At 33.6% G+C, this 19,016-nt stretch overlaps 1 protein-coding gene across 37 annotated transcripts in view; it reads left to right on the top strand.

Moving 5' to 3' along the window:
• RIMS2 (regulating synaptic membrane exocytosis 2) overlaps positions 1 to 19,016 on the top strand; it is a 592,618-nt gene that overhangs the window by 287,795 nt on the left and 285,807 nt on the right. For 27 of the 37 annotated variants that reach the window (XM_068983634.1, XM_068983629.1, XM_068983611.1 and 24 more), the window contains 5 exons: positions 9,053 to 9,120; positions 10,927 to 11,046; positions 13,148 to 13,247; positions 14,168 to 14,291; positions 16,522 to 16,568. In XM_068983634.1, coding sequence (XP_068839735.1) covers positions 9,053 to 9,120; positions 10,927 to 11,046; positions 13,148 to 13,247; positions 14,168 to 14,291; positions 16,522 to 16,568 — 459 coding nt within the window. Of the gene's footprint in view, positions 1 to 9,052; positions 9,121 to 9,244; positions 9,454 to 10,926; positions 11,047 to 13,147; positions 13,248 to 14,167; positions 14,292 to 16,521; positions 16,569 to 19,016 lie in introns of all 37 variants that reach the window. The other 10 variants (XM_068983626.1, XM_068983609.1, XM_068983618.1 and 7 more) reach the window with 1 other exon arrangement.

Raw genomic sequence — 19,016 nt, 5'->3', positions numbered from 1 at the left:
TTAAGGAGACCAGTTAGGTGGTTAATCCAATTGCTAATGAGAGGTGATGGCTGTTCATACCAATGTGGTAGTAGTGGAAGTGAAGAGAGGCAGTCAGATTTTGGATGTATTTTGGAAGTACAGGCACCAGAGTTTTCTGGTAGTTTAGAGGTGGGCTGCTGTCTATGGGGTCGCACAGAGTCGGACATGACTGAAGGGATTTAGCAGCAGCAGCAGCAGTAACCATAAGAAAGTAAGTTATGATTACTTCAGAGAAGCAAGTTGAAGGAAAGAGTTGCCATTAATTAACACAAGGAAATTACAGCAGACAGATTTTGGGGGATGGGCAGGGTGGATCAGCTGTCTAGTTTCCTACATATTAAATTTGATTTTCCTATTAGGTATTTAATGGAGATGGTGAATAACCTAGTATATATTCTAATCTAGAGTTAGATTTGGGGTACATACATTTGGAGATCATCAGTGTATGTGTGATGGGCTTTCCTGGTAGCTTAGCTGGTAAAGTATCCACTTGCAATGCAGATCAAACCGGGTTCAGTCCCTGGGTCAGGTCATAATGCTTTCTTTTGGTAGCTATATTGCTCTCTTTTCCTTCTTATTTAACGCATTAAATGAGATTTATATTATTAAGATACAAGTTAAAATTATTCTAATTTAAAATGTACACTATCACAAACTTAGTGGCTTTCAAGCTCATATTTAGCACTTTACAATTTCTGTTGTTCAGGGATCTTAGCATGGATTCACTAAGTATTTTTCTTAGGGTGTCAAGCTCCAATCAGGTTGCTGGCTGGGCTGTGTTCCTAGAGGCTTGACGAGGGGAGAATCTAACTTCAGATTCAATGAGATTCGTTGGCAAAATTCATTTCTTGGTGACTGGATGCCACTTGAAGTTCCCAGATGGTGCCCATGGTTACTAAAGGTTGCCTGCTATTCCTTGCCATGTGGGTTTTTCATCATGACTGCTTACTTCACTGAACAGGCAAAGGGAGTCTTAGAGCAAGTTGACTTTAGGCAGATATTTTACTGATATCATACGAGTGACATACTACCACTTAGCCATTCCAGCACCTTGATTAGGAGCAAGTCACGGATCTGTACAAAGACATGAGGTGGGGATTATGGGCACCACCTTAGACTCAGTTCTGCACACTCACCCAATAATTGTCTCTGAGGTAACTCCATGGAGCATGAAAACCATTGCCTTCAATAATATCCTCTATGTATAACTTTTTTTTTTTTTAACTTGGGCTATTGTTCAGTTGCTCAGTCATTGTCTGACTCTTTGTGACCCCATGGACTGTGGCACACCAGGTTTCCCTGCCCTTCACCATCTCCCAGAGCTTGCTCAAATTCATGTCCATTGAGTCGGTGATGCCATCCAACCATTTCATCCTCTGTTGTCCCCTTCTCCTCCTGCCTTCAATCTTGCTTGGCATCAGAGTCTTTTCTAATGAGTTGGTTCTTCACATCAAGAGGCCAAAGTGTTTGAGCTTCAGCTTCAGCATCAGTCCTTCTAATGAATGTCCAAGATTCATTTCCTTTAGGCTTGATCTTGCAGTCCAAGGGACTCTCAAGAGTCTTCTCCAACACCACAGTTCAAAAGCATCCATTCTTCGATGTCAGCCTTTATGATAGGTCCAACTCTCAAACCCATACGTGACTACTGCAAAAACCATAGCTTTGACTGGATGGATCTTTGTTAGCAAAGTAATGTCTCTTACTTTTAATATGCTGTCTAGGTTTGTCAAAGCTTTTCCTCCAAGGAGCAAGCGTCTTTTAATTTCGTGGCTGCAGTCACCATCCTCAGTGATTTTGGAGCCCAAGAAAGTGAAGTCTCTCATTGTTTCCCATCTATTTGCCGTGAAGTGATGGGACCAGATGCCATTATCTTTGTTTTTTGAATGTTGAGTTTTAAGCCAGCTTTTTCACTCTCCCTTTTTACCTTCTTCAAGAGGCTCTTTACTTCCTCTTCACTTTCTGCCCTAAGGGTGGTGTTATCTGCATATCTGAGGTTATTGATATTTCTCCTGGCAACCTTGATTCCAGCTTGTGTGCTTCATCCAGCCCAGCAAAATTTCATGTGGTATATTCTGCATATGAGTTAAATAAGCAGGGTGAAAAATATACTGCCTGGTAATATATATAGCCTTGTAATAACTTGGGCTATTAGTCTCCCTTAATAAGGACAATTTTGCTTGAACAACATAAGTCTTATCAGTTTTAATGGCTATCTTGGGAAAAATGACCCTCCAGGATGGTTTCAGCATTATGGATCAAAATATAGTTCTTGTAACACTTGTCCTGTGAGAGAAGTTAGTGTTCCAATTAAGTCTGCGGAAGCTGTATGTTAACATAATTCTTGTAAAGAAGCATATTGTCATTACTATAGGGAAAAATCTGCATTCAAAACATCTATTTAAATACATTTGATCCAGAGTTTTCTAAGCTTATTTGACTAAAGGACCTGTATATCACTCAAGCCTATTAACATTTACAGAAGCAGTGTTTCTTATTGGAAAATGCCAACACAGCCTGACAAGCTGAGGAAGAAAGTAAAATAACAAGAAGAAAAATGAGAGGAAAAATAAAAGGGCCATAGATAAATTTCCCTTTCTATTTAGAATGAAAGTTATGGTTATTTTACTTTCATAATGATGAAGATGGTTATGATATCATCAACACTGGGATGACTCTATAATTTGCCAAGCATTTTCACAGTCATTATCTTACTTAAGTCTCTCAACAATTTGTAAGATGTCACAATTAATCTCTTTTTATACAAACGAGTAAATGAGGCCTAATGTATTATGTGACTTGCCCAAGTCATAAAATTAATAAGGAGTGGAGCCAATAGTTTAATGTAGGTTTTGTGGCTCCAACTATAAAACTCTTTCTTTTACAACATGCTGTGATTTTATAAACATGATTAAGTTAAAATGAAGATGTTGAAGACTACCTTTGTATAGTATGTGATTTAATTGGAAACATTTATTAACATAAGCAAATGAAAAACTGTGACATAAAATAGTTTATGAACGCTTGTTTTCATGTAGTGACTGTAGGAAAAATATTACAAATAGGATATCTGAACTGTTTTTCCTCTGTGCATCAAACACACACAACAGAAACATGTACTATTGGGTTAGTTTATGTTTTGCAGTAGAGATATTTGAAGGAGAAAATCTTAGCATGCAATGTGAATCTTTTGATTAGTTTTCACCAGGTTTTATATTTAAATATGTTTAATTCAAACTAATAGAATCATTGACTATTGGAGTTCAGTAAGACTCAGTTCTCTTTTTAAATGTTTATTTATTTTTTTATTGCACTATGTCTTTGCTGCTACACATGGTCTTTCTCTAGTTAAGGCCACTGGGGGCCGCCCTAGTTGCTGTGTGCGGGCTGCTCATTGCGCGGCTTCGCTCGGTACGGAGCGCTGACTCCAGGGCGTGTGGCCTCAGTATCTGCAGCTCGTGGGCTCTGACGTGCAGGCCCAGCAGTCGTGGCACCTGTGCTTTGATGCTCTGGGGCATGTATAATCTTCCTGGATTGAGCCTATGTTCCCTGCATTGGCAGGTGAGTTCTTATCCACTGTACCACCAGGAAAGTCCTCGTGCTCTCTTAATGTAACTTTCTAAAGCACTGATTCCTCTTCTACATCATGCTGACATGTGGCATTCCAGCTTTTCTTTAAATTCTGCCGGTGATGGAATTATCAATACCTATGAAGGCAGCAACACCTTATTTTTAACTTTTAATTTTGAAATAATTACAGATATGCAGATAGTTGCAAAGGTAGTGCATAGAGATACCATGTGCCCTTTACCTAGTTTTCCCCAAAGGTTACATTTTATGTAATGCTATTGCGCATAGAATATCAAAAGCAGGAAAGTGACATTGGAACAATGTGTTTGTATAGGTTTGTGACATCTTATCACATACATGGATTTGTGTAAGGACTACTGTTACAAAGATGCAGAGCTACTGTGCCATCACAGAGATCTTCCTTATGCTGCCCGTTTATAGTAACACCTTCCTCCCGCCCCCTCCTAGCCCTACCCTGTGCTGACCACTAGTTCATGCTCCAGTTTTATTATTTATATTATATAAATGAAATCATGTGGTATGTGATTGTTTTTCACTCAGCATATTGCTCTTGAGGTGCATCTGTGTTGTATGTATCAATAGTTTTTTCCTCTTTATTCCTAAGTAAAATTCCATGGTATAGTTATACAACAATTATTTTTTAAAATATAAATTTATTTATTTTAATTGGAGGCTAATTACTTCACAATATTGTAATGGTTCCCCCATACATTGACATGGCCATTTGCCTATTAAAAGGACATTTTGCTTGTTTCCACTTTTTCACTATTACAAATAGAGATATTCTTTTTCATGAAATTTCTCTTCATATAAAGCACTTTGCCTTTTGCCTTTGAGTACAATATGATCTTAGCTGTAAGTTTTTGTTTGATGTCCTTTATTTATTTGAGCAAGTTCTCATTTCTTGTTTTCTGTTTTTCTTATTGTGATTTTTTTTCCTTCATCAATTAATAGGATCATGATTTTTCTTTAAACTTATATGACAGCTTACACTGATTTTTAATATTCAACCAGCCTTGCATGCCAGCAATAAGTCCCATGTGGTCAGAGTGTATAAATATTTTTATATATTGACATTTGCTAATATTCTGTTAAGGATTTGTCTATATTCATGAAGAGATTGGTCTGCAATTTTCTTGTTTGCCTTTTTTTTGTTTTGTTTCTTCCTTCTGTTTTTGAATTTTGTTTTCTTTTTCTTGCTCTCTATAGATTATTTGAACTTTTTTTAAAAAAATTGCATTTTAATTCATCTGTAGTATTTTTCAGTGTATTTCTTTGCAAAGAATTTTATTTAGTTGTTGCTGTAGGTACTATGGGGCTTCCGTGGTGGCTCAGCTGGTAAAGAATCTGTGTATTACATATGTATAACTTACATCCTGCTGCTGTTGACATTTTACTAGTCAGAGAGAAAAGTGGAAGCCTTACATACTTTAATTTCTTTTGCCTTTCCCTTCTTATAATGTAATTATCTTACCTATTTCTTCTATGCATATGGAAATGCATATCAGATGATGTATACTTCTTGTTTCAAACACCAACATAATTTGGAAAACTAAAGAGGAGGGTAGCCTATTGTATTTACCCATAGTTTTACTTACCATGTTCTTTATTCCTTCTTGATATTGTCAGGTTCCTTCTGTTTGTTTTGTTTTAGTTTCCACAGCTTCCTTTAGCTATTCTTTTAGGGTAAGTTTGCTGGTGACACATTCTCTTCATTTTCTTTTGTCTGAGGATGTCTTTATTTCTCATTCATTTCTGAAAGATATTTCACCATGTTTTGTATTCAGAGTTGACAATTCTTTTATTTCAACAATTGAAAAACACTGTGCCATTTCTTTCTGGCCTTGAAGGTTTCTGATGAGAAAATTTATCACTGTCTTTGGAATTGTTTTTCCCCCTTAGATAATGCGTTGTTTCTGTCTTGCTGGTTTCCAAAAAAAAAAAAAAAAACCAGTTTGTTTTTAGTTTCTAGTTTGTTTATGATATATCTCTGCACAAATTTCTTTGCATATTTCTTGCTTGGGGACTTATGGAGTTTCTTGAATTAGTAGGTTTACATGTTTTACAAATTTGGGAAATTTTCATTCATAATTTCTTCAAATACTTTCCACCTCCATCTTTCTCCTACCCTGGAACTACAATGGCGTGAATCTTTCATTATTTTAATTATGTGATTATAAACCCTGAAGTCCCTGAGGCTCTGTTTATTTTATTTTTTACTCTACTGTTTTTCAGATTGTGTAATTTCTGTTCTATTTTCAAGTTCACTGTTGTTCCTCTGTCCTTTCCATTCTGCTGTTGAACCCATCCGTTTGATTTTTAAATTTCAGTCATTTTTCAAAACATTCTAAAATTTCCTCTTGGTCCTCTTGTCTTCCATGTCTTGTTCTAGAGCTAGAAAGTTAAACAGTGCGTTTTTGTACTGCTTCTAAAGGAGGGACATTTTATTATCTTAGTTCTGCCCTTTGAAGCTAAATACAATAAGAATAGTAAGTGATAAGTGTTATTATCTAAATACTAGCAGTCCTGAGGATTATGTTCTATATGTTTTGCACTGATAACCTTATTTAATTCTTAAAGTAACACTAATATTTGCTCATGTAAGAAGTGTTTACTGATGGCTTACCATTTGCGACAATTTTTTTTTTTAAGTCACATATTTTCAGTTTAGCTTCAAATGGTTACATGCCTGATTTCTTGGAAAAACTATTTCTGCAATTTCGGTAGTTTGCAGGCACAGGGAAAGAAGTGAGACTGCAAGCTGAATTCTCACATCTTCACATAAACCAGTCAAAAATGCTCATTTATGGCTTCCATCTTTATTCCAATTCAGAGATTTATCAGTGCTTTATTGTGGAACAATAATGTATTTTGAAAGAGTTATAAGTTTTCTGAGATTCAGATATGCTCAGGGTTTGGAGTAGCTGTAAACTCTTTAATTGTCTATTTGTGCCATGAAAAGGACTGGGAAGCACTTCTCTAGTTTACAGGTTGAAGAATGGGTTCTTTTTCTGTACCAGTTGAGCTTTGGGCATGTTAGTACAGCTTTATGATTCTTTACAAATAAACTTCTCAAAAAAATTGTCTCCTGTTGTTCTCCAACAGTGAGATCATAATCACCTGGTGGACTGTTAAAACAAAGGCTACAGAATTTCTGATTAAAACACCTACAGAATTTCTGACTAAATCTAGGTGGTACCCAAGAATTTGCATTTTTAACAAGTCCCTGGGCAATGTTGATTATGTTATTTTAAGGATTTTGTGAACCAGTCATCTACACAGAATTTTTCTACTCCATCTTTCTTTGATTCTTCAGTTACTTCAGTTTGGTTTCAGTTTCATCCTTCTATACAGAGTGCTTTTTCTAACATCCTTCCTGATATTAATGTTGCCAAATCAAATGCATAATTTTCAGTTCCTTATCTTACCTGACATATAGAAATCATTTTATTGCTGTTTTCTCCTCCTGTTTAAGAAACTCAGTTTCTATTTGGTCTGGAGACCTCTGCCTCTGCCTCCCTCCTGTTTTTCTATCTCTGCATGGTCTTTCTCAGTCTCTCTCTTGCCTTTATCTCGAATCAAACTCTGTTAGAATTCATTCTGGGTCCTCTTCATATCTTATTTTACCCTCTCTTCCTAAATGATCTAGTTATTTCTAGATCAAATGATCTAATAATTCCCAATTTATGTCTCCAGCTCAGATTTTCCTTTTAAGCTTTATTATAATTTAACTAATTGAATTCCTGAATAACTTATAGGTGTTTGGAATAATACCTAAATGCATATTTTATCATTTTAACGTGTATGAATCTTAAAGATTCCATGAAATAAAGTAACTCTTTTCTTTCCCTTCACTAAAAACTACTTCTCCCTCTCGTAAATGGTCTTTACTTCCATTTAGTTATTAATGTCAGAAACCTGAGGGTTATCCCTGATGCATGTCTTGCTTAACACTCTCATTTATACCCCTAAAGCATCTCTCAGTTTCCTCTTTACTTACCATGTCTGATACCATCACCTATGTTCAAGTCATAATCACCTGTTGTGAGTTATTACAACTGTCTTTTAACTCATGGTGTCTTCCAATCCAATCTCTCTTTAGTACTTAGATTCATCTTTTTAAAATGTAAATCAGATCATGTCACCATCTTGCTTAAAGTCCTTCAGTGAATGAAATTCATAATCTTCAATATGGTGTGAGAAGGCCTCTCTAAGCTGATTTGTGTTGCCTCTCCAGTCTCAGCACCGTATTCTCCTTCATTCTTTTTGGTTCAGACACACTGGTGTTCCATCAGTGTTTTGTACAGTGCCATCTTGTTACTTCTTCCTGGAATGCTTTCCTTTGCTTTCCATCTGCCTGTATCTTTATCTGTCCTTTATAGGTCACATATTTCAGTTCTCAAACATCACTCCTTTAGAGGTGTTTGCTGACCCCAAAATCTAAATTAACTGTTATTGTACTCTTTCAGTGTTTTGCACATCTTATATGACACTGATGATTTATTTATGTTTATCTCCATTCTGTTGAATGTCTCATTGTTTTACCCCTTACCTTAAGGTTTAGCACAATGCACAGCAATATGAAGGTGTTTAGTAAATATTTTTAAATAAATGAAAATATAAATAGAGCTTAACAAGATGTGCACAGATAGATGAAAAAGTTCTTTTCCAAAGGTAAGACAAATCAGGAGCACATAAGTTTGAGAAATGGATATTTATAATGAGTTGCCAATTACATAAATTATCTGAAAAATTATTTGAGTAGAAAATTTATTTTAAGGAGAATGCAATTTCTGAAAAAAACTTGAAAAATTGCTTCAAAATAATATCAAGTTATTCATTATATTTAAGGGAAGTTTATATTTACTAACAGAAGTTGAGTGAACCTGTTTTGTCATTTTCATATAGATTTAATCTTTTGTGTAACCAATTCTTTTTTTTTTTAATCACTTGAAATTTTAGGAGGTTTCAGCATTAAAGAATATCATACTATATTCCAGAAACATTTAATTACTTCATTTTTCATTATAGTGGTTATTAGCAATCCACTGTTTAATTTTTAAAATGCTTCTTAATCTTTGGAGAACAAACTCATGTCCGTAGGCCAGCATCAAAAAAATAGCATGAGTAAAAGACATTACTGAAAGTCTTTCTTTTTTTCAAAATATATATATTTTTTTCTTTATATTCCTGTTTATTAGCAGCTGTTTCTCTTCTTGCAGCAGTTTTGTTCTGTAGGATTTGTCTAGAGTACATAAGTATTCTTCATTCTATAAGTTTACTCACTTAAAATCTTAGGTTTTTCTTGGTGTATATAGTGAGTGCTTACAGATAAAGTACTTCAAACTAGAGGGGATCACAGAGTTTAAAATGTTGATTATGTCTTTGCCCTTTCTTTCGCCGTCTCCTTTACTTCCCTCTTTTGTCTGTCTGACTCTCACAGGAGACGTGGATCACAACTGGTTGGACCATACGTCTTGGCATAGCAGTGAGGCATCCCCAATGTCTTTGGTGAGACATGTGGGGCCTTACTATCTAATTTCTGTTATCATTTCACTTTTCCTTTTGGATTTACACCTTTGCATGTTTTCTTTTTGTATCTTTTTTTTTTTTTTTTTTTATCCCACACCTTTAGGGGACAGTCAAAAGGGAAAAAGAAAAACTAGTGAGCAGGCAGTTTTGTCGGACTCTAACACCAGGTCTGAGAGACAAAAGAAAATGATGTACTTTGGTGGCCACTCTTTGGAAGAGGATTTGGAATGGTCTGAGCCTCAGATTAAGGACTCTGGGGTAGATACGTGTAGTAGCACAACCCTTAATGAGGAACATAGCCATAGTGATAAGGTACTGAGATTGTGGAGCCTGCCTTTTAACCTGCTCATTTGGTCTTCGTTTGCTCTCTGTCACTCATTCAAACAGAACATAATAAAAGGACAGGGCATTTCAAGGGTCAATATAGCATTTCTTAAGGTGCAGAAAAGAAAAACAAAACCAAAACAAACCAATCAACCAAAATACTTCTTGCTTGCTTTGCTGTTTTTTTTTTGTTTGACGGCATACCAAAAAATAAGTAAATGAAAATAAAAATTAGGAACAATGGAATGTTTTGTTTATGGTCGCATGAAAGAACTTGGTAATGTTATTATAAACCACAAATATAAATAATTTTTTTTGGATTGGCTTATTTGACTGCTTGCATATATTTTCCTTGGGATGAAAATTAAATTATTAACAGTTTGAATCCCAGGTAAAAGGGAGATAATTGGGTCTGTTTGCACAGAAAAAGTTGTTTTTCTTTTTTCCCTTTCACTGTCATTTTGCTCTTTTGTTTTCTTGTCATAGCATTTTAATGTAGTATCAATTAGTATTAGAGCCATTACCATCTGCTTTGGTATTTATTGTTTGCTTTCAGTATAGTGAAACTTTTGAAATCTTTTTATCATATAGATGTGATTTACTGGAACTTGTCTTTTGCCTGCTAAATTTTGCATGAAGATGTGCATGTTAACTTTTAGATAACTGTGGAACTATGATTACACAAATCATTTACTTTGTTATTTGACATATAATATATAATGGAATTGTGTCATGATTTAGAAAAGACTTGAGAAAAACTAATATTTTCAAGGTTGTTGAACAGTGTTTAACAGTACCATTGAATTATCAAATAAATAGTTCAGAAACCTGAAAGAGTCAAGAGATCTCCAAAAAATTATCAATGTAATCTATCCTCATGTTTGAATTGGACCTGTTTCTCCCATGCACATTCATTTGGAAAGTTGCTGAGCCCTGTGTATTTTTAATAATTTTTATCTAGAAACCTATTTCAAGAAAACCCTCTTCAGTTTTCATATTTTAATTTAGCTTGACCTTTTAACTTTTACTGTAATAAAGTCTTTCAAAGTCTTCCAGAAGTGTTTAAAGATTAAATTCTCATTTTTAAATGAGTTCAGTTGCATAGAATTAGAGTCTCTTTTCTGCCTATGGTTTTTTAATCTTTAGTATGTAGATAATTAAACTAGAGTCTGCATATATTTTTAAGATTTATCAGTTTTTGTAGAACTATATAACTTCAGTATTGTGTCAGAGCATGTTAGAATTTGAAGTAACTGATTTTTTGAAAAAACTTGAGATATTAAAGTAAGATTATAAGCATAATCTTATCATCTTATTAAATTTTTGACCAATGTTTTGACAGAAAGCTGATATGTGTAATCATAACACTTTGGGAATTGCAAGTTTGGCTAGATTGTACAATAAAGGGCCATTTGTCATAAAAGAACATTAATTTTTGTGTTTATTGATGCAATATATCAGCACCCTGTGACGTGGCAGCCTTCTAAAGATGGAGATCGTTTAATTGGTCGCATTTTATTAAATAAACGTTTAAAGGATGGAAGTGTACCTCGGGATTCAGGAGCAATGCTTGGCTTGAAGGTATGTGATGAAATATGTGAGATGCTCTATACTCCTTATAGATTTATCAGAAAAGCAAAAGATATAATAACTCTATACCAACTTAGTGTTTTTTTTCCATTTTCAAGAATTCCTAAATATTTGCACTCATTTTTTGAAACCTTTTCATTTCCAAGTATTATTTAAGAAGTTGTCATTATTTTACAATAATACATATTTATTTAGTTTTGGAAAATAGAACTTGAGTTATATACTTTAATTCTAAATACAATGCTCAAGCTTATTTTACCTATAGTTGTCCTTCAAGTCTATGTATGTCTTTATAGTCTATTAAAATGATAGCTTTGTTCAATTATTAAATGTGCAAATGTGGGAAATATAACATATGTATTACATAGGAATAGAATTTGTATTAGCATAGCAAAATATGTATGTGTTTGTATGTGTGTGTGAGAGAGAGAGAAAGAGAATAATGTTTGAAGTCTAAAAACTCAGAAATGCTTATGTTAGGAGATTTAATGTAAATGCTGATTTGTATTTTACTGTAAAATACCAGACAATTATTTGTTAAGTATACCAAAGAAGGCTCTGTTGATTTTTTGTGTATCTGTAAGGTGAATTAAAAACTGAAATACAAAGAGAGTTTTAAAATTGAGTCACTGCTACGGAAGTAGTTGTATAAATCCAGGAAGAGATATTAGAAAATTTTGATTGTAAATAAAACTGTGCATCACTTATTGGGCGGTTGCCATGTGGCTGGCACTCATCTGAGCAGTTTATCATTTTACTGACTCTCAGATGAGAAATAAGCTTAGCAAGGTGTTGTAACTTGCCCATAGTCTCAAAGATGGTGATGAAGGTGAGAATTAAATCCAGATCTGCCCAGTGTAGAGTTAGAACTGTAGAATAGTATAGAGGTCGGGATGCCTTGGCTTGACTTCAATTTATAGCAGTTACTAGCTATATGACATTAGGCAACGAAACTTCTCTTAGCCTCAGACCCTTCATCTGTACAACGGAGATAATAATACTGAGAATTATTATCTAGTAAGATTAAATAAAGCAATATAAAAACATTTAGTACTGTGCCTGGCACTGAGATTTCAATAATAATAATTATAATCAGTATAATTATTATTAAAATTTATGAAGAAAATTTTAATATATTTAAATAGGGATTTCAGCACATATTGTCTATACACGTAATTTTCAGAACCAAACATTTGAATAATTAGTTAATATTAACTGAACTGCCACTGAGTGTTATTCACTGCAATTGGGGAATAAATACATGGAGTAAAATAAATCAATAATTTTAAAATTCTATGTCATTCAGTCAATTGAGAAGAGGGAAAAAATCTATTCTAGTCAATGAAATTAGTTACTATTTTTTGCATAACTTGCTACAAAGTTGATATATTGATTGATTGGCAGTTCTGAGAATGCATTAATTTTTAAGAGGCTACTCTTATAGCTACACATATGATTCCACTGCATTAATGCTAACCTTTGTTTTTTTCTGTTTCTGAAACATATGTGTTAATAGAAACAGAAAAATTGGGAGGCAGATGGTCTAAAGTTTACATTAATTTGGATGAGGTTAAGTAAATTTTGTAATTTTCTCAGGAAAAATCCATCATCATCATGCAAGTTATCAATGTGCCCCAAAGATTACCAACTTACAAAATTTTTAGAAGATATCATAATTATAGTAAAAGTAACAACATATGTAGTATGATACTTGACATCTATAACTAGAAATTTGTAATTAGAAATGTTAAGGTAATTATATGTAATTATGCAGTATTGTATAGTAACATATTTTTAGAAATGGCAAAAGTAAGAATTCTGTAATAAAGGCAGAAATTATAAATTGTTTCTAAGGTATGCAACATTTTCAACAAATAATTGCTTAAATTGTAGAATATTTGGAGTCTGTAAAGAGTCTGCCCTTGACATATACTCAGTTCCTAATAATAACACTATATTATTTAAAATTTATTTTTAACATATTAAATTATAGTTTCAAAACTTGCAAATTATCTAGTTATTTTTTACTTGAATCTTCAACTGTGTTCTATTGAACAATATGCCTGTTTTAACATTTTCTTCTTTTAAACAGGTTGTAGGAGGAAAGATGACTGAATCAGGTCGGCTCTGTGCATTTATAACCAAAGTTAAAAAAGGAAGTTTAGCTGATACTGTAGGACATCTTAGACCAGGTAGGTTTCAATTTTTGATTATTTACACTTAAACTGTTAAACTTAGTAGTTATGAAAAGGTTGTCCTCATTTAGAAGTGACTTCACTGGTAACCAAAAGTTCATTTAACTTAAATATTAATTTTTATTCATCAATGCAAAGTTGTAACTATTAGTTCTTAAGTCACAGTAGGTAAAAAGATTTTTATATTTACTGATCTTATTTTTTTGTTGATGGATATTCCTTGTCTGTATCTCAGATTAGCATAATTTGTTTCCCATTAGCCTTATTTCTTTTGAAGAACTTCCAGTATAGTTTAGAAAGTAAATTTCATGGATAAATGTGTTTTTCCTGAAATGTGTTACTCCTTATGTCTTTGATAATGGATACTATTGAAGAGATCCTTGAGTGCCTTGGAGAGGATTCAATGAATGGTCAGTGTTAAAACTTTTCATAAAAGAGATTAGACAAGTGCTCAACTACATATATATTGAGAATCATAGTATACAGAGTTATACATTTTTCAAAGAGGCAACTGATCTTGATAGATTCTAGAATTGCAATTTCTATTAAGAAATCACAGACAAGAGTGATGTCACCAACTTGGAGATGTAGGTTGTTCCCAAGTTGCTTCCCCTTGCAGAAACAACTAACAACTACTCAGGGGCAGGACACTATTGAAAACAATTCTAGAAATCACAGAGATGAGTTTTATGTAATTTTTTCCTCTGGCCTTTCCTTGTCCTTTTGTGTGAAATTTCCTAATCATCCCAGTCATCATATTTCATGCCATTGGAGCTGTTTTCAGTATGTTTCTTATTCCATAACGGTGCTTGTATTCTACAAAATTGATTTTGCAGTTTGAGATTGCATTTGTTTTGAGTGCATTTTGTGAAGTTAGATTTTCTTTCTAAGATTATCATTGCTGACACATACCACAGGTGATGAAGTACTAGAATGGAATGGAAGACTATTGCAAGGAGCCACATTTGAAGAAGTATATAACATCATCCTGGAATCCAAACCTGAACCACAGGTGGAGCTTGTTGTTTCAAGGCCTATTGGGTGAGTTGATCTGAATACTTTACACATGTGTAAATTTGACTGTGTGTACATGCTCAGTCATTCAGTTGTGTCTGACTCTTGTGACCCTAAGAACTGTAGCTCACCAGGCTCCTCTGTCCATGGGATTTTCCAGGCAAGAATACTAGACTAGGTTGCCATTTCCTCCTCCAGGGTATCTTCTCTTCTCAGAGATCAAACTCCTATCTCCTGCACTGGCAGGTGAATTCTTTACTACTGTACCAACTGGGAAGTCATAAAGTTGACTACTATAATTTATAATATGCAATTCAATAATATCTGATTGCTTTATAAAACTAAATTTTTTGAGGACAGTGCTTTTTTCTCTTTTACTAAAAACAGCTTATCAAAAATGACATCTTTTTATCTGATCATGTTAGAATATGTAGTTAATTACAAAGGAAGAAAATTTAGGTGTTTATAATTTTTCTTAGGGCTTCCCTGATAGCTCAGTTGGTAAAGAATCTGCCTGCAACGTAGGAGACCCCAGTTCGATTCTTGGGTTGGGACGATCCCCTGGAGAGGGGATAGGGTACCCACTCCAGTACTCTTGGGCTTCCCTTCTTGCTCAGCTGGTAGAAAAATCTGCCAGCAATGCGGGAGACCTGGGTTCAGTTCCTAGGTTGGTAAGATCCTGGAGAAGGGAAAGACTACCCATTCCAGTATTCTAGCCTAGAGAATTCCATGGACTGTATCTTTTATTTTTAATATTTAAGATAATTTTTATTATCTTAGTAACTCAGTAGAGAGCTAAAGGATTAGCAGAAGGGGACTATAGTAACAATTATTCTCAAAAGAAGTTTCATAATCTGTGGTTCTGTACATTGCAGTTCTATGAATTTTATGTTTTTTCCAAAATGGAGATTTAATATAAAAAAAAGAGATAGGTTAAGGGCACACTATTTCTAGATGGAGGCAACAACTTAAGGAAAAATGAACATCTTTAAGTTAACAGATAAAAAGTAAGCAAATGTCAATTACTGTTTGACTTTTAAATTTGGCAATAAATATAATCCTTAATAATTATTTTATTATTAATAATCATTTTTATTTTATTATTATTTTAAATATAATCCTTTTTAATCTAGTGAATAATTATGTTTACTTTTTAATTATGTTGTTAGAATTCCTCATGAAATACCACAGCAGTATTTACTTTACAAAAGCTTGTATTCTAAGCCAATGTCAAAGAGAAACCTATAACTTAAAAAAGCAATAAAAAATATATATAAACTGACAATGAATTATTAAATGCATGTCTGGTGTAAAAGTATTCCAGGGTAGAAACTGGAAATTTTTCCTTCTTAGAATACTAATGCCTAGTTTTAAGTCATTTATATGAGTTTTTCATGATGAAATTGGTTCATGAAGGATATTTTCATGAAGGAAATTACTTCAGTTGGTAACTTAATTTTCGAAATGTTCCTTTCAAAAGTAATGAATCTATCACATGAAATTATACCTATTTTTTATTTTGCCTTTTCATAGTTTTGCTATATGGTTAAACTAGTACCTTAGGGTATTAATCAAATGTATTTCTTGGTATTAAGGAATTCTCCAATCACATTTTCGTTTAATATTTAAGTATTATTGATGCAACTTTTTGAATGAGCTTAGCCATTAATATATATCATCCTTGGCAGACCTCAAACAAAAATGTACATACTTTAAGTGTAAATGCAATACAGAGTAATTATGTTAAGTCCAATAAAAACATGTTTACTTTTTTCTTAGTAGAATTATTATGTTTAAAAAAATTTCAGTCACAATCCAAATATTCTAGTTTTTATTTTGGTGATATTTTATTTGAATTTCAATGTTACTGATTTGAACAACAGCAGGTACAATGTAAAGAGTAGAGTATAATTAAAATATATCTCTAAAACTTACCTTGTTTTGAGTATAGAAATTTTTTGAATGGAAAATTGTATAGTAAAACACATAGGAAATGAATTGTATATTTTCATAAACCTGCTCCAAATGCATGTAATTTTTCATTTTTTTAAGTAGTAGGAGTCGGCCCCGAGAACTTTGATTAGCAATAAAGTGCTACGACTTTTTTCTCCTTATTTATATAATGCTTCTATCATACACAGTGTTGTTCATTTTGCATTGTCCTGTTATAATATAGATGGATAATTGTCATAATAGTGCTTCCTAGTACTTTTTAAAACAGTTCTTGTATCTTTGTTTTCTTTTTCTGTCATTTCAGAGATATACCTAGAATACCTGATAGCACACACACACAACTGGAGTCCAGTAAGTTTCATGTATTTTAGGAGAAAATGTCATTCATAAAGTCATTCATCATCTGAGTCAAATGAACTCTTTATTAATACAAAGTAAGAAATATAATAGTAATGTTATCAAGTATGCATTTGTATAAAGATGGAAGATTAGTATTATTTCCTGTTATTGTGGAAAAAAGTACAAAAGTCTATATCTTAAGATGATTTTTTTAAACTACACTGTCTTAACTACCATGTACTTTTTAGATAGCTGTATTAAGGTATATTACTATAAACTGAAGGTATTTAAAATGCAGTTAGGTAAGTTCACTACTCAAAATTTCACTCTGTCCCCAAATTTAATCTAATTTTAAAATTTACTACTTTGTAACCTAATCCTCAGTAAATGTGGGGAATCCTGAGGACAATCTAGTGAATAATTACATATATATTCTTATTTATATTTTCAGAAAATGGGTAATAGTTCTGATTTAACAAAGTAGTAATGGGACAATAGACATTTAAGTTGAAATAATATTAACTATATAGACATTTTAAATTACTTGTGTTTGAATGCTACTTCAGATATTAAGCAAATATCTTAAGCAAATATGTTAATTACAATTTTATATATTATATAGACATTTTAAAATTACATAGGCATTTTAAATTACTTGTATTTGAATGCTACTTTCAGATATTAGGCAAACGAATTTTTTCCAATGAATTAAGTTCGTTGACTGATTGACAGAAAGGCATGTTGTGAAGGAAGAGAGGAGGGTTGCAACCTGAAATATGTTGATCAGGATAGACCACATTGAGATGGAAGAATGGGAGCAAGATTGGACAGAGTGGCAATCTGAGGAAAAAGCTTTTCGGGTACAGAGGGCAGAAGTTCAGTGGCGCTAAGCCAGGAAAGCCTAAGAGTCATTTAAGAAAACGCAAAAAGACTGTTGTGGCTGCAAGAGTGAGCGAAGGGGAGAACAGCAGGAGGGAGGCCAGGGAGGTCTCGGGGCAGCGAAACTGCAGAGATTTTACGAGGCACTGTAAAGAATTTGGCTTTCACTCTAAGGGAAATCAGGAGCTGCATAGTATGTTTTTGGGGAGAAACGTGTTTTACAGTCTGGCTACTGTATTGAAAATAGACTAAATGGAGTGAAAGCAGAGAGACTAGTGAGAAGGCTGTTTCAGTATTTGACTGGTGAGCCAACGGTGACTTAAGGCATGGTGGTTGCAATGAAGGTCGTGAGAAGTGACTGGATTCTTTATACACATGTCAATTAACAGAATACTATTAAAATAGATGGGTTTTTTACATTCACATTATAATTATGAGTATTAATTAAAAAAAAGAGAGAAACTTTACCAGAGAGGTCAAGTCGTTTTGGAATGGCTTAGCTCTAAATTTTAAAATTTGATTATATGATATATTTGCTTTAGTACCTTTGGCTAGTTGCTAAATTATTTTATCCAAAATAATATTATGATCACATAAAATTATAAGTACTAGCATAATCATCAGAGAAGGCGGTGGCACCCCACTCCAGTACTCTTGCCTGGAAAATCCTATGGACAGAGGAGCCTGGTAGGCTGCAGTCCACAGGGTCGCTAAGGGTCAGACACGACTGAGCGATTTTACTTTCACTTTTCACTTCCATTCATTGGAGAAGGAAATGGCAACCCACTCCAGTGTTCTTGCCTGGAGAATCCCAGGGACGGGGGAGCCTGGTGGGCTGCCGTCTATGGGGTTGCACAGAGTCAGACATGACTGAAGCAACTTAGCAGCAGCAGCAGTAGCATAATGATAATAATTATCATAAATATATAATGATATCATCATCATCACTCCTATTTTGGATGCCTGGAACTATGCTAGATATTGTTACTTATACTAATTTTCACAGCAGACTATGATGTAGGTAAAGTTTTTATTCACTTATATCACCCAGATATTATATAAGCAGTATGGAATCCTTTATCTTATTGTAGCTATTTGAAAAACCCCTAGGCTACAATTCCAAAATTGTTTCTATTAGAGCAGGGGTCCTTTCTCAAATAAGATTGAGTCCTGTTTGTTTTACAAGTTGAAGAGTAGCTTTCTCCAAGGCCTATTTCTTAACCTCTATTTTTAGTTCCTCAGTAAGTTTTTCTCTTCATATAATTTTAATTGCCACATGACTCCTAAGTTACATTATCAAAATGATCTATCATTGTCCCTACAGCCCTGGATATTTAAAGAATACTGAAGAATATGTTCTAAGTGTCTTCCTGTTACTTGAAGCTTAGCTTATTTCTTAATATAAAGGCAGTATTCTTTCCACTTCTAAATGCTATGAAGATATCACCATTACTTCTGATCCCAAGGCTTACCGTTTTCCCCTTCATTTTACACTGTATTCTCTTTGGGAGTGAATACTATCCATTGAGTTCAGTTCAGTCACTCAGTCGTGTCCGACTCTTTGCGACCCCATGAATCGCA

Source organism: Capricornis sumatraensis, chromosome 11 (genome assembly GCF_032405125.1).
Source record: "Capricornis sumatraensis isolate serow.1 chromosome 11, serow.2, whole genome shotgun sequence".
Lineage (NCBI taxonomy): Eukaryota > Metazoa > Chordata > Mammalia > Artiodactyla > Bovidae > Capricornis > Capricornis sumatraensis.
This window is presented reverse-complemented; position numbering and strand designations above follow the sequence as displayed.